The sequence below is a fragment of the Balaenoptera acutorostrata genome, chromosome 10, assembly GCF_949987535.1.
Source record: "Balaenoptera acutorostrata chromosome 10, mBalAcu1.1, whole genome shotgun sequence".
Classification (NCBI taxonomy): Eukaryota; Metazoa; Chordata; class Mammalia; order Artiodactyla; family Balaenopteridae; genus Balaenoptera; species Balaenoptera acutorostrata.
This window is the reverse complement of record NC_080073.1, coordinates 82989989-83005041: the sequence shown is the minus strand read 5'-3', so window position 1 is coordinate 83005041 and position 15053 is coordinate 82989989. Positions and strand designations below refer to the sequence as shown.

Sequence of the window (15053 nt, the reverse complement as noted above, 5' to 3'; positions counted from 1 at the left end):
TAGTTTTCCCCTTCTGGGAAATGGGGAAGATGCTGGGCTGGTTTGGGGGCAAATCTCGGCCTTCTTTTGGAGGGGAACGTGTAAGATCGTCATCGATGATAAATGAACATTGTCTCCGCTAAATTTTGCAGTCTGGATTATCCATAGCAAACACTGCGTTTGTGTGGGTTCCCCTCCTCCCATGTCTCCCTCCCTCCACCGCAGAGGTCCCTGGGATGCAAGGAATGGCAGTCACTGAATTAAAAATTGGAGTAAATAAAATCACAAAAGAGAGAATGCAGGGCCCTGACTCATTCAACCTTCTTGAGTCAACCCAGGACGGCTTTGGGGTCAGCCACACACCCAGTTCCTCAAGTAGCTCAGAGAACTGAGAGTCCAGGGTGGTTCGAGGTGTCGTCAGCAGCTGTGCACAGCCCCAGCATTGAGGCGCTCACGGCCCAGCCTGGTGCACCCTGAGAACCTTTCCACGCCAATAAGTATACTTTGCCAGCACAATTTTTTAAAATTACTAACTTTTTATTTTGAAATAATTTAAAACTCACAGAAAAGAGGCAAGAATACTAAAAATTATTCCAGGATATTCTTCACTCAGATTCACCAATTGATATCATTTGACCACATATGCTTTATCATTATTTTTCTACATACACATTAGTATTTTTTTCTGAACCATTTGAGAGTAAGTTGCACACAATATATCCCTTTCCTCATAAATACATCGGTGTGAATTTATTAAGAACAGGAACCTTCTTTTTTTTTTTTTTTTTTAGAGATTTTTATTTTTATTTTTTTAAAAGAAGGTTAATTAATTAATTAATTAATTATTTTTGCCTGCGTTGGGTCTTCGTTGCTGCACACGGGCTTTCCTCTAGTTGCGGCAAGCGGGTCTTTCTCTTCCTTGCAGTGCGTGGGCTTCTCATTGCGGTGGCTTCTCTTGTTGCGGAGCACGAGCTCTAGGCGTGTGGGCTCAGTAGTTGTGACTCACGGGCTCTAGAGCGCAGACTCAGTAGTTGTGGCGCTCGGGCTTAGTTGCTCCGCGGCAAGTGGGATCTTCCTGGACCAGGGCTCGAACTCGTGTCCCCTGCGTTGGCAGGTGAATTCTTCACCACTGCAGCACCAGGGAAGTCCCAAGAACCTTCTTTTACATAACCACAGTACAGCTATCAAAATCAGGAAACTTAGAGTGATACAATACTATTAGCTAATCTACAGTCCATGTTCAAAATTTGCCAATTGCCTCATAATGTCCTTTATAAAGCTTTTTTTTCTTGGTCCAAAATCTAATCTAGGATTATGCATTGCACTTATTTGTCATGTCTTTTCAGTCTCCTTTATTTTAATAAGATAAAAGGATACAGTTCCTTAGATTTTGTCTTTCATTATATTGATACTTTTGAAGGATACAGTTCAGTTACTTTGCAGACTGTTCCTAAATTTAGGTATGTCTGCTATTTCTTCAGTTTATGCATTTCTGACCAGGAATACCACAGAAGTGATGTTGTGTCCTCAGTGCATCACACCAGGAGACACGTGAGCCAACATCATTCTTTTTTATTTTTTTAAAATTAATTAATTATTTTATTTTTGGCTGCATTGGGTCTTCATTGCTACGTACGGGCTAAGTGGGGGTTACTCTGTTGCGGTGCGTGGGCTTCTCATTGCGGTGGCTTCTCTTGTTGCGGAGCACGGGCTCTAGGCGTGTGGGCTTCAGTAGTTGTGGCTTGTGGGCTCTAGAGCGCAGGCTCAGTAATTGTGGCCCATGGGCTTAGTTGCTCTGTGGCATGTGGGATCTTCCCGGAGCAGGGCTTGAACCCGTGTCCCCTGCATTGGCAGGCAGACTCTTAACCACTGCACCACCAGGGAAGTCGGAGCTAACTTCATTCTTAATGGTTGCCTAGTATTCCACTGTTTGGTGAACTCTAGTTCACTGAAACCAGTTTCCTATTGTAAGGGCGGCACTTAGGTGACTCTCAATCTTTAAAAATATGAGAAACTATGCTGCAATAAATATTCTTGAACTTACATACTTGAGTGGTTGTCTAGTTATTTCCTTAGGCTAAATTCCTAGAGGAGAACACTGAGTTAAAGGGTCAAAGGATAGACAAAATTTTTTTTGGCTTTGAGAAGAATTAGGACATATATCTACTTGTAAGTCCCCTCCATTTATCAACACGACATATTTTAAACATTCACTGTAGTTAAATACACAGTGTCTAGCACTAGTTACATCTTTCTAAAACTACAGTCATTTGTGACCACCCGCACCATACCTGCACACCACAAGTACTATAATTTGTTTTATATATTTAAACAGTCTACTCCCTTTTTTTTTTTTTTTTTTTTTGGCTTCGCTACGCGGCTTGTGGGATCTTAATTCCCTGACCAGGGATCGAACCCAGGCCCTCGGCAGTGAAAGCGCCGAGTCCTAACAACTGGACCGCCAGGGAATTCCGCCCATTTTTAAACTTAGATTTTAAAGGGAATCTTTTTCTGTCTGATTGTAGAGAGTAGGCATCAAAAAACTTCAGTGAAAGCAAAACAATGTTAGTAAATTCCAGACTGATTCTCTTCCCTGCAGAAGGAGGCTCCAAGTGAGGACAGACTTATTTTTAAAGCTTTTGGTACCTAAGTGTCATTCTCCAGAAAGCAGTGCAGGACTTTATATTCTTGGTAGTAGTGTCTGCACATGACCTTACTCTCACCAACCCTGAGAATCAGGGTTGCCATCTTCCTGACCTCACACTTTTTGTGGAAAAGTAGGCTGGGGCACTAGGCTGGGACTTGAGAGAAAGAAGAGGAAATGGTAACGGAGACAGAGAAGGAGTGGTTAGGTAGCAGGGGAATCCAGAGAGTGGTGGGCAGAAACTAAGTTTAAGGACAATGTCAGGAAGGTGCAGAGCCCACTTTGTGCCTTATCTCTGCCTAAGATCTTGGGTCAGACAATGATTTCTTACATATGACACCAAATGCACAAGCAACAAAATAAATTGGACTTCATCAAAATTAAAAACATTTGCTCTCCAAATGACACCTCAAGAAGGTGAAAAGACAAGCAACAGAACGAGAGCAAATATTTGAAAGTCCTATATCAGATAAAGGACTTGTATCCAGAATATATAAAGAACTCTTCTAACTTGGGACTTCCCTGGTGGCGCAGTGGTTAGGAGTCTGCCTGCCAATGCAGGGGACGCGGGTTCGAGCCCTGGTCCGGGAAGATCTCACATGTCGCGGAGCAACTAAGCCTGTGCACCACAACTACTGAGCCTGTGCTCTCCAGCCCGCGAACCACAACTACTGAGACCGTGTGCCACAACTACTGAAGCCCGCGCACCTAGAGCCCATGCTCTGCAACAAGAGAAGCCACCGCAATGAGAGGCTCGTGCACCTCAACGAAGAGTAGGCCCCGCTCTCCACAACTATAGAAAGCCCACACGCAGCAACGAAGACCCAATGCAGCCAAAAATAAATAAATATAAATTAAATTTTAAAAAAAGAACTCTTATAACTCAATAATGACAATTTAAAAATGGGTTACAGTCCCATAAATCTCTGAACCTCTGCTCATTTTTTAGTCTATTTTTTCTCAGTTGCCAAGATTGAGTAATTTCTGTTCATCTACCTTTAAGTTCACTGAATCTTTCCTCTGTCTTCTCCACTTTCCTGTTAAGCCAATCCACTGAGTTTTAAATTTTGATTATTGTATTTTTAAGTTCTAAAGTTTCTGTTTGGTTCTTCTTTATAACTTCTATTTCTTTGCTAAGACTATTAATTTTTTCATCTGTTTCAAGAAAGTTTGTCCTAGGGACTTCCCTGGTGGTCCAGTGGCTAAGACTCCACGCTCCCAATGCAGGAGGCCCGGGTTCGATCCCTGGTCAGGGAACTAGATCCTACATGCTGCAGCTAAGAGTTTGCATGCCTCAACTAAAGATCCTGCATGCTGCAACTAAAAAGATTCCACATGCCACAACTAAAGATCCCGCATGCCACAACGAAGATCCTGCATGCCGCAACTAAGACCCAATGTAGCCAAGTAAATATATAAATAAGTAAATAAATATTAAAAAAAAAGAGAGAGGTTGTCCTTGCTTGTTGCAGCATTTTTAATACTTACTTTAAAATACTTGTCTGTTGTAAATATGTGTCATATATTCCAACATTTAGGTCATCTTGAGTGTTGGTGTCTGTTGAGTGTCTTTTCTTATTCAATTTGAGATTTGCCTGGTTCTTGGTATAAGTGCTTTTCTATTGTATCCTAGACATTTTGGGTATTACGTGATGAGACTCTGGATTTTATCTAAATCTATTTTAACAGATATCCTCTGATGCTGTGCCAGTGGGGGAAAGAGGGTGCTGCCTCATTGTTGTCAGGTGGAGGTAGAAGCCCAGTTTCCTCACTTGGCTTCTGTTGACATCTTGTTACTGCTGGATAGGGTTGGGAGTTCAGGCTCCCTGCTAGGCCTCTTCTAACACACATTGGCTGGGAGAGTGTGAAACACATTATTACTGCTTCCATTTGGTTTCCAGTGACATTGTGATGGAGAGCTGAAAGTCCCAGGTAAAAGTCCCAGCTCACCAACAGGGAATAAACCTACCTAAGGGGGTAAAAGACCTGTACACAGAAAACTATAAGACACTGATGACAAGAAATTGAAAATGACACAAATAAATGGAAAGGTATACTGTTCTCATGGATTGGAAGAATTAATGTTGTTAAAATGACCATACTCCCAAGGCAATCTACAGATTGCAATCTCTATCAAAATACCAATGGCATTTTTCACAGAACTAGAAAAAATAATTCTAGAAGTTGTAGAGAGACACAAAAGATCCTGAATATTCAAGACAATCTCGAGAAGGAAGAACAAGCTGGAGGTATCATAATCCTTGATTTCAGACTATATGACAAAGCTACAGTAATCGAAACATAATGGTACTGGCACAAAAACAGACACATAGATCAATGGAACAGCATAGAGATACCAGAAATAAACCTATGCTTATGTGATCAATTAACCTATGACAAAGGAGGCAAGAACATACAGTGGGGAAAAGGCAGTTTCTTCAATGAACTGGGAATAAGATGACACAGGAGTTACTGTTAATGCTGTGATCTGGACATTGTGATTATGTCAGAAAATTTACTATTTTTTAGAATAGTATACTGAAGTTTGTGGGGGTAAAATGACAAAATGACCAGGATTTGCTTTAAAATACTTCAGGGAAAAAAGAGGGATGGATAAAGCAAAAATAACAAAGTTGAAAATTCTAGAATCTGGGTATGAAGAGTTGATTATATTGTTTTTATCTATTTTTATGTTAGAAAAATTTTTCATAATTATAAAAAGGAACCAGATTAGAAAGAACCCAGATACCGAAAAGGTAGTTTTCAAACTAGCAGCATTGGCATCACCTGGGAGCAGGAATATCAGACTTAGCAAATAACAATACAGGATGCTCAGTAAAATTTGAATTTCAGGTAAACAATAAATAATTTTTAGTATCAGTATGTATGTTCCATGCAATATTTTACTTACACTAAAAAATTGTGAAAATAGTTTGGCAGGTTTTTTTGGGTTTTTAAAATAAAACTAAACATGTAATTACGGCCCAGAAATTGCACTCCTGGGCATTTATTCCAGAGAAATGGAGACTTACTTACACTCACATAAAAACCTGTACAAGAATGTTTATAGCAGGACTTCCCTGGTGATCCAATGGTAAAGAATCTGCCTTCCAATGCAGGGGATGCGGGTTCGATCCCTGGTTGGGGAACTAGTTTCCCACATGCTGCCGGGCAGCTAAGTCCGCGTGCCAGAACTATTGAGCTTGTGCGCCTCAACTAGAGAGCCCACGGGCCACAAACTACAGATTCCACGCGCTCTGGAGCCCGCGCACCACAACGAGAGAAGAGAAAACCCGCTCGCCACAGCTAGAGAGAAGCCTGCGCACCACAAGGAAGAGCCTGCACGGTGCAACAAATGATCCCGCATGCCTCAACGAAGATCCCACGTGCTGCAACAAAGACCCAACGCAGTCAAAAATAAATAAATAAAATAAATAAATAAATAAAAAAAAGAAATACATTATTAAAAAAAAAAATCCAGTAGGAGGGGGAAGTGGGTGAGAGTAAATATGGTTGAAGCTGGGAGATGGGTAAGTGGCTATTTATTATACTGTCATCTTTATACTATTCTGTCTACTTTTTACATGTTTAAAACATTTTATAATAAAGGTAAAATAAAGCAATCCAATACAATGATATAAATCTGATTTAAAAACTTCAAAAGGCTCTCCATCTCTCTGAGGACAAAAACTTCAGGCCATGAGGCGTAGAAAGCCCCCATCTTTGTGCCCGGGGCCCACCAAGACCAGTTAAGTCTGAATCTCTGTGGGTGGAAGCTTCAGCAGTGGTCCCCAAAGGGTGGTCCTCAGCCCAGCAGTATCAGCATCACCTTGAAACTTGTTAGAAATGCACATTCTTGGGCTCTGCCCCAGACCTGTTGAATCAGAACCTCTGGGGTTGGAGTCCAGCAACCTGTTTTTTCAAAAACTCTGCAGGTGATTTGGTTGCTGATGCAGAGCTGGAGGGTCCAAGAGTCAGGCCTGAGGAAGCTGACGGAGGTGGTCTTGAAGGACAAGCTGGTGAAGGAAGCGCAGGTCTGGGGTCCACAGATCCCGGGAGAGAGACTAAGGTCATGGCCCTGAGCCCTCTGCTCCCACCATTGTCAGTGTGGATGGTGGAGCCGGTGGGGCTGACTGGCTTGCACTCTCTTCAGAGAAGGAGGCTGGGTGTGCACAGAACTGTGGTGGGTTGGGGATCCCCACGGCCAAACAGGCTGGGAAAAAGAAGAGCGCCTTCTCCCCTGTGAAGGTTTATAGGGTGCTAATGAGACACCTCAGGGTGATGGCTCTCGCACCAGGTCCTAGAGCAATGAGCTGAAGGCCAGGGTTTGAACCTGAGTCTCCTGATTCCATGCCCAGGGCTGCTCCTCTCTGCATTCTTGTGCTTGTCTACTGGACCCCATTATTAGTACCCTCTACATCCTGTGTTCTGGTTTCAAGGGGAGTGGGATGGGGGTTCATATATCTGGGGACCTTAGATTTTTAAAAAACAACTCTAGGTTCACTCCACCCATCTTTTAATTTTACTTCTTTAATTTATTATTTTTTTTATAAGTCTTTCCCACAGACAGATGTTTCCTTGCTGGTCTCCCCTTGGCTCTGCCCCCCACCTCTTTTTTCCATTTCTCCATTTTTGATGACTAAGTCTCTACTATGGAGACCACCTCTCTCTGGGGCATTGAGCCTTCCACAGAGGAGGTGGGAGTAGTGGAGAGAACCCTTCTCCCCAAAGGAGTGCTCTAGGCTGGACGTGGGCAGAGGTTTTCTGAATCTTGCTCCTTTGGGTGCAGGAGCTCCTTGGATGCATTTGAAGCCTGAGGACCCTCCCCTTCTGTGACTTGGAAGATTGGGGAGACCCCTAGGAAGGTTCTAGAAGACTTCCCACCCTCACTCCCATCCTATCCTTTGGTGAATGTGACCTGGCACCCACTCCCTGGGGGAAAGGCCTCTTTGATGTGTGGACACTGGACTTCCACCCACCTAGGATGTCCAACTCATGGTTGTGGGAAGGGAGGAGCAGGCTGACCCCTTCCTGCCAGGAGGTGGAAGTGTGGCTCTTCAGGAGCGATGGCGGAGCCTGGCCCCTGGGAGAGGAGCTGCATACATGTGCTGGGTGCAGCTCCAGGGTGAGACGGGACCCTCCCCCTGCAGTGAGGAAAGCAAATGGGAAAGACCAAGGCCAGGGAAGGCCAGGTCGCCTTGGGGCGAGGCAGCGTGCTCTCCTGCATTTTCAGCCAAGGAGAAGGTATCGTTTCTGAGGAGGGAAGGGATAGAGTGGGAAATGGTGACCAGGGGCAGTGGACAACTTGAACCTCTGGATGTGAACTAGAATTTTCTAGTACCCCTTTGGGTCTCCTACCTGACACCTGATAGCAGGGGGCTGAGGCACTGGGCTTCCCTGAACAGGCAGGTGGGGCAGGAATGTCCTCAGGCAACAGAGGGACACCTGCAGAGAGAAATGGGGACGAGCCTGGGAGTTCACTGGAGTCAGCTATTCAGGGAAAGGAGTATGTCCATCTCTCTGTGGGGGGAAGGTTGTCTTCTGGCAGAAGCAATAGGTGGGTCACCTGGGAAGGTGCTTGTGGTAGAGACATCAGGGTGGGAATTCTCATGTTACCCCCTTCCCCAGACCCCTTTGTCCTTTGTTGTGTTACTCTCCGTCTGCACCCACCCACCCCTGCCCTTTCTCACTTTTCCCTGCCCTGCTTTGTAACCTGGGAGACTGACCTCCTTGGATTGATCACTGGGAGGGGGATGAGGGAGGGGGGACTTGCTGGCGGCGTCTCATTGGGTTTGGCTAGTGGGAGACACTAGGGGAAACCTGCTGTGGAAGGAGAGAGGATGCGATGCTTCTCTCACATTCCTTCCCTGTCAGTGTCGGGGTCCTCCCCTTGTCCCCTCAGGTCTGGTGTGTGTGTGTGTTTACGGGGTAAAGGCTCTCCAGTGCCTCAGAATCCCCCGCTGTTCCCTTCACCCAGTCCTCACCCACATAAATAGCCCCCTGTTCACAGCTCTGTCCTGGAACCGTCTCAGTGGAATTCTGCTTCCCGCTGGGACCCTCCATCCCTCATTCCTCTCTTCTCCTCCCTGTCCTCACAGGGGCTGGACGAGAACTGAGTTTCTCATGGGCTGGGGGCGCCGGGTGAGGGTGGGGTGGGGAGGCCCGCCCCCTCGCTCAGGACCATGCTCTTCCTCAGCGCAAGCTGGAGGGTGGAGTCTCCCGCTTCACCCTCACCTTCCAGCCTCCTGGGAGTCAGCCTTCAACTCCTCCCTCTACCTTTGAACCGCTGGCTCCAGCTCTCTGAGTCAACGCCTTCTCAGCAAGGAAGACGTCTCCTCAGAGAGGTCAGGCTCCAACCAGCCTTTTTCAGCTTCGTCCCAGGAATTCAGAATTTCCCCCGAGGAGCCAAAGCTGAAACAGAGGGCACTTCTCCAGCAACTCTGCCCAGGGCCTCCCTTAGCTGTGTTTTATCTTTGGTGTACCTGAGGGGGTCTCTTGTTTTGTGATTTTCTCCACTTCTTCTGTCCTGTCAGGTGGGCCAGGCTGTGAGGCTGCCTGAAGCAAGAGACTTTCTTTTTCTTCCCGAGATGCTGTCAATAAATGCCCACTGAACCAGTGAGCGTAGGGAGTGTCCTATAACCTTTTAGTACGGATGCCAGGAGAGGTGAAACGGGAGGGGGCAGGTGGAGGAGGAAAGCTTTTGATTTGGGGGAAATGGCAGAGCCAAGGCTGGGCCTTTTGCAACGTCAGGATGTGTGTGTGTGTGTGTGTGTGTGTGTGTGTGTGTGTGTGTGCGCGCACACGCGCGCACAAGGTTAGTGGGGAGGAGTCCATGAAGGGGGAGATCCTCACCTTCTCAGGCTTCAGGGATAGACGAGTGAGTGGGGTCTGGGCTGGGCGGAGATGCTGATGTTGTCCCAGCACTGTCCTGTGGGAACTCAGTTTTGTTCTTAAAACGAACACTATTTTATTAAAAATAAATAAATAAAATAAAAATAATAGACAAAATGAATAAGAGCTAACTCTTCAGTAAGTCAGTAAATATTTGAGTTAAGTCCCCCCACCCCAGGACACTCCCTGGTGTCCCTTCCTGTCCTAACTACCCTTTAGCAAGGCAGGGAACCCCTCATCTGACTTCTGCCACCACAGACTCACTTGCCTGTGCTTTAACTTTGTATATCAGGGATCCTGTAGCGTGCAGTCTTTTGCGTCTGGTTTCCTGTGTCCCGGTCCACTTTTCTAAGGTTCCTTGTCTGCTTCTCCGTTCCTCCCCTCAGTGTCTCCACCCGGGAAGCGCTGTGCCAGTCCACCCCGCTGGCCACAAGGGGGCAGCAGAACCCGATGGAATCTGGGCTGACCCAGCGGGGCAAGCCTTCTCTTGGCCCCTGGGCTCCTCCTCCCACCCAGGTAGCACCCTCTTTCTGGGCTGCCTCCCAGGCAGCTGCTGCAGATGGTCCTGCTGCTTCCCTCTCTGACACCTGCTGCTTTAGAGACGATTTCTGGACTGGAAGTTTGCAGCTTGGGTCTCCAAACTCTTTGGATCACCCACTCCTTCTGGTAATGTATTTTGAACATGCAGCTATCAAATACACACAAATGTTGTACAGATGATAAAAACAAACACAAGTAACACATGAAAAGAGATACGACTAAAGCATTTATAACAGAACTTCGAATATTTCTTCTGCCTCCCCTCCTGCCCCCAGATCCTTGGAGCACCCCTGGGGCTGGTTCACCCCTACCTGGTGGCCCCTGTTTAGAGCTCAGCTGAGCTTTGTTGGTGGGGGGGGGGGTGTGGAGCCTGTGGGTTTGACACACAAAGGTCTGACCCTGGGCAGGTCCCCTCATATTGTTGAACCTCTATTTCCCAGCTGTAAAAGGAGGAAAGTTAAACTTTCCTCTGAGGATTATAATAAAGTATGTAACGTTCAGAGTAAAATGGCACTGGGTGAACAGCGTGCCTGAGTATTTGGTGACACTCATTAGAGAGCAGGGCCCGGCCTCAGGGCTTCAGCCTACAGCTCAGCCTGTGGAGACAAGTCTCCTGACACGAAGGAACAGGGTGGGCATCCTGGGGGCTGTTAGAATCGGCCTCTGAGGGTTGGTCAGGGCCTCTCCTGCCTTTACTGCCCAGGTCTCTCTCCTCGGATTCTCTCAGGGACAGAGGCCAAAGTGCCAGAACTCCAGGTCTTTCCTGTAAGTTGGCACTCAAATCCCTCCGAGCAAGACTTGCCTGGTTAACTCTTGACTGTGGGTGGGCCTGACCTATGGGATTGAGAGAGTGAGTAAATACTTCCCAGGTTGCTGAGTGGGTCACCCATGTGGGCAGTACAATAACTTTCTCTGCAAAATTCACTGACGTCTCAGTGACTGGGGAACGTGCTTGAGACACTCTGGGCAGATGTGGCCATTCAGGTGTCCTGTCCCAGATGTGCCAGGGCTGAATGCCAGGGGGATCCTACCCCTTCCTTTTTCTCCCTCCCTCCCTCCCTCCCTTTCTTCCTTCCTTCCTTCCTTCTTTCCTTCCTCCCTTCCTTCCTTCTCTTTCCTTCCTTATACTATCTTTTTGTTTCCTTTCCTTTTAATCTCTTATTATCTTTTGTTTATTCATTAATGTAATAAAATTTATTACATTTTCCGTAAGAATGTCTTTCTCCCCAGTCTCCCTCCTTTACCTTTACACATCTCAGGACTTGGGCGGGAGTGATGCCTCTTCACATCCCCAGGAATCTCAGACTTTGGAAGCAGAGTGGATTGTCTACTCAGAGGGTGGTGGGGTAGGTGCTATGGTCCAGGTGGGCTCTGCAGCCAACCTCTGGGTGGGCCCGGGCAGCACCCACTCTTGGGAATGAGTAAGGGGCCTAAGGAAGTCTGTGAGCCACCTTTGGTTGGATATTTCAGTTTTGGAGATGACAGCCTATTCTGGGAGGGGCTGTCCTTCCTCAGCAGAGGGGCAGAAGTGCAGGTTCAGAGGAAGGTCATGGCCCCAATTGTGCCCTTGGGGCTCTGCTCAGCAGGCTTCCAGGGCAGAGCTTAGCCCACCAGCCAGGGTCATTGCGGTTAGAGAAGATGGAAGCACTTTAACGTTGAAATAAAATCGTTGCTTCGTGTGTGTGCATGTGTGTGTGTGTGTGTGTGTTCCCATTTTTCAAAAAAATAAGTATCAAAGGAGTTGTTTAAACTTTTCCTACAGTGTAAATTAATCCAGTGAACACTTCAACTTAACAGTGTCAAGTAAAATAAGCTTTACCAGATTGCATGTTTAAAAAAAAGGGGATTAATTCTTTCCATCTATTGTGACATTTTTTAAATTAATTTTTATTGGAATATATTTACTTTACAATGTTGTGTTAGTTTCTTGCTGTACAGCAAAGTGAATCAGTCATACGTATACATATATCCACTCTTTTTTAGACTTCTTTCCCACTTAGGTCACTACAGAGTAATGAGTAGAGTTCCCTGTGCTATACAGCAGGTTCTCATTAGTTATCTATTTTGAACATAGTAGTATATATATGTCAGTCCCAATCTCCCAGTTCATCTCACTCCGACTTCCCTTCCTGGTAACCATAAATGTATTCTCTACATCTGGGACTCTATTTCTGCTTTGCAAATAAGTTCATCTCTACCATATTTCTAGATTCTACATATAAGCAATATTATACGATATTTGTTTTTCTCTTTCTGACTTACTTCACTCTGTATGACAATCTCTAGGTCCATCCACGTCTCTGTAAATGGCACTATTTCATTCCTTTTTATGGCTGAGTAATATTCCATTGTATATATGTACCACATCTTCTTTATCCATTCATCTGTCGATGGACATTTAGGTTGCTTCCATGTCTTTTTTTTTTTTTTAAAGGATTTTCTTATTTATTTATTTATTTATTTATTTATTTATTTATTTTTGGCTGTGTTGGGTCTTCGGTTCGTGCGAGGGCTTTCTCCAGTTGCGGCAAGCGGGGGCCACTCTTCATCGCGGTGCGGGGACCGCTCTTCATCGCGGTGCGCGGGCCTTTCTCTATCGCGGCCCCTCCCGTCGCGGGGCACAGGCTCCAGACGCGCAGGCTCAGCAACTGTGGCTCACGGGCCCAGCTGCTCCGTGGCATGTGGGATCTTCCCAGACCAGGGCTCGAACCCGTGTCCCCTGCATTAGCAGGCAGACTCTCAACCACTGCGCCACCAGGGAAGCCCTGCTTCCATGTCTTGGCTATTGTAAATAGTGCTGCAATGAACATTGGGGTACATGTATCCTTTCGGATTATGTTTTTCTCCGGATATGTGCCTAGGAGTGGGATTGCTGGATCATACAGTAATTCTATTTTTAGTTTTTTAAGGAACCTCCATACTGTTCTCCATAGTGGCTGTATCAATTTACATTCCCACCAACAGTGTAAGAGGGTTGCCTTTTCTCCACACCCTCTCCAGCATTTATTGTTTGTAGATTTTTTGATGATGGCCATTCTGAGCAGTGTGAGGTGATACCTCATTGTAGTTTTGATCTGCATTTCTCTAATAATTAGTGATGTTGAGCAGCTTTTCAGGTGCCTCTGGGACATCTGTATGTCTTCTTTAGAGAAATGTCTATTTAGGTCTTCCACCCAGTTTTGGATTGGGTTGTTTGTTTTTTTGATATTGAGCTGCATGAGCTGCTTGTAAATTTTGGGGATTAATCCTTTGTCAGTTGCTTCATTTGCAAATATTTTCTCCCATTCTGAGGGTTGTCTTTTCCTCTTGTTTATGGTTTCCTTTGCTGTGCAAAAGCTTTGAAGTTTCATTAGGTCCCATTTGTTTATTTATTTATTTTTTTTTTAATTTTTTTTTTTAGCCCAATATCTTTTTAATTTAAAAGATACTATCATCAAAAGGCCATATATATATATAAAAGAAAACAAAGTCTCCTCCCTAAAACCCATATTATTCCATGACAGATTTTTCACAGCGACTAGTATATATATCAATACATTTTTCAAATCTGTTCAGTTATCCATTGTGTAATGCTTTTAGAATTAAAAGATGCCATTATCATCGCAGTCTGAACATTGTACCATTAGGGAGATGTGCTTAGAAATGGTTCAGTGATTTGCTCATTATGATGACTATTTACAAAGATGTCTATTTACGTTAGCAATAAATAATCCTGATATCAAAAGAGATAATGGTCATGCACACACCGAGATGGCTGCATGCTCTTAAAATATTTACATGTAGTTTTTCGGTTAGGGCTTTCCCATTAGCAAGTGAAAGTATGCTCCCTTCAATCTTCTCCACATCAGTCTTGCTTCTGGGGGATGCATCCTTCCATTTCTACAACTTCAGGCCACCCTTCATATTTGTTTGTGTCCTTATTGTTCTTTATGTGCTGTTCAAAAGGGCTTTTTGTCTTAATGCCTTTTCCACCACAGAAGACCCAGTTGTCTCTAAAACCAAGATGAGTAATAGACGTACTCCCCAGTTCAGCAATGAGCTGCCGGGCCTCATCATTGAGTTTGGTCGCTCCATCATCATATGTTCCCATTAAGACTACTGTTCCATCTTGAATGGCCTTCAGAAACTCAATAAATGGGGCCACATTTCCTCCCCACATGTCAAAATATCTGTTGTCTATTAGATCTCCTGTTTTTCCATTTACCAAGGCAACATTGATCCCTCTTCCAACATTATTCTTAACACCACTCATTAAAACATTGTCTTCCAGGCAGATTTTGGGTCCTACCACATTAGCTGCTCCACTTGCCATTTTAAAAGCAAAATGCTTCTCAGGGCAAGCTTTTGAGATCCCACATTTATATCTGGGAGGTTTTGTAGAACGTGCAACTGCGTCCAATGCTGACCTTGCAAATAGATTTCCTAAACTTGCATCCATTTTTATTTCAAATACTTGAGAAATAACATAGAATGTCAGTAAAAATACTGCCACAGCTACCACCAACTTTGCAGCACCTGCTACCCTCATGTTTGGTTTTTCAGTCTATGGCACTTTTCATTAAATAAGCTCCGTATCTTAATACCAGGGTCCTCTTCCTCTTCATGTTTTCAATTTAAGTTTGTGAAAGAACATATTCAGACCCCCGCGAGTGGCCAAGAGGAACCCATTTGTTTATTTTTGTTTTTATTTTCATTACTCTAGGCAGTGGGTTGAAAAAGATCTTGCTGTGATTTATGCACTGTAACATTTTAAGAATCACAGTTCATTTTACATCACCGTGGTTTTATGGCTTAGGTGTTTATCTGAAACTCTTCTGAAAGCACTTGAAGCAAATAAAAGGTAAGAGGTACCATGTGGCTGTTAAAGAAGAAAGTAAAATATTAAGCCCATTAGCATTAGGATAATTTATACTTTGAGAAAGAAAAATCATTTGTGGCTAGTGAGCTGTCTTTCTTGTTAAAGCAGCTGGAACATGACCCTGATGTCTGGGAGAGGGCA

General features: G+C 44.8%; 1 protein-coding gene across 1 annotated transcript; it reads right to left on the bottom strand.

Moving 5' to 3' along the window:
- Nucleotides 1–13454: 13454 nt before the first annotated feature.
- On the bottom strand, nt 13455–14649 carry LOC103008705 (protein FAM3C-like). Its single transcript, XM_057554984.1, has one exon. The coding sequence runs from the start codon at nt 14580–14582 to the stop codon at nt 13899–13901; it is 684 nt and encodes a 227-aa protein (XP_057410967.1). The 5' UTR covers nt 14583–14649; the 3' UTR covers nt 13455–13898.
- Nucleotides 14650–15053: the final 404 nt, after the last annotated feature.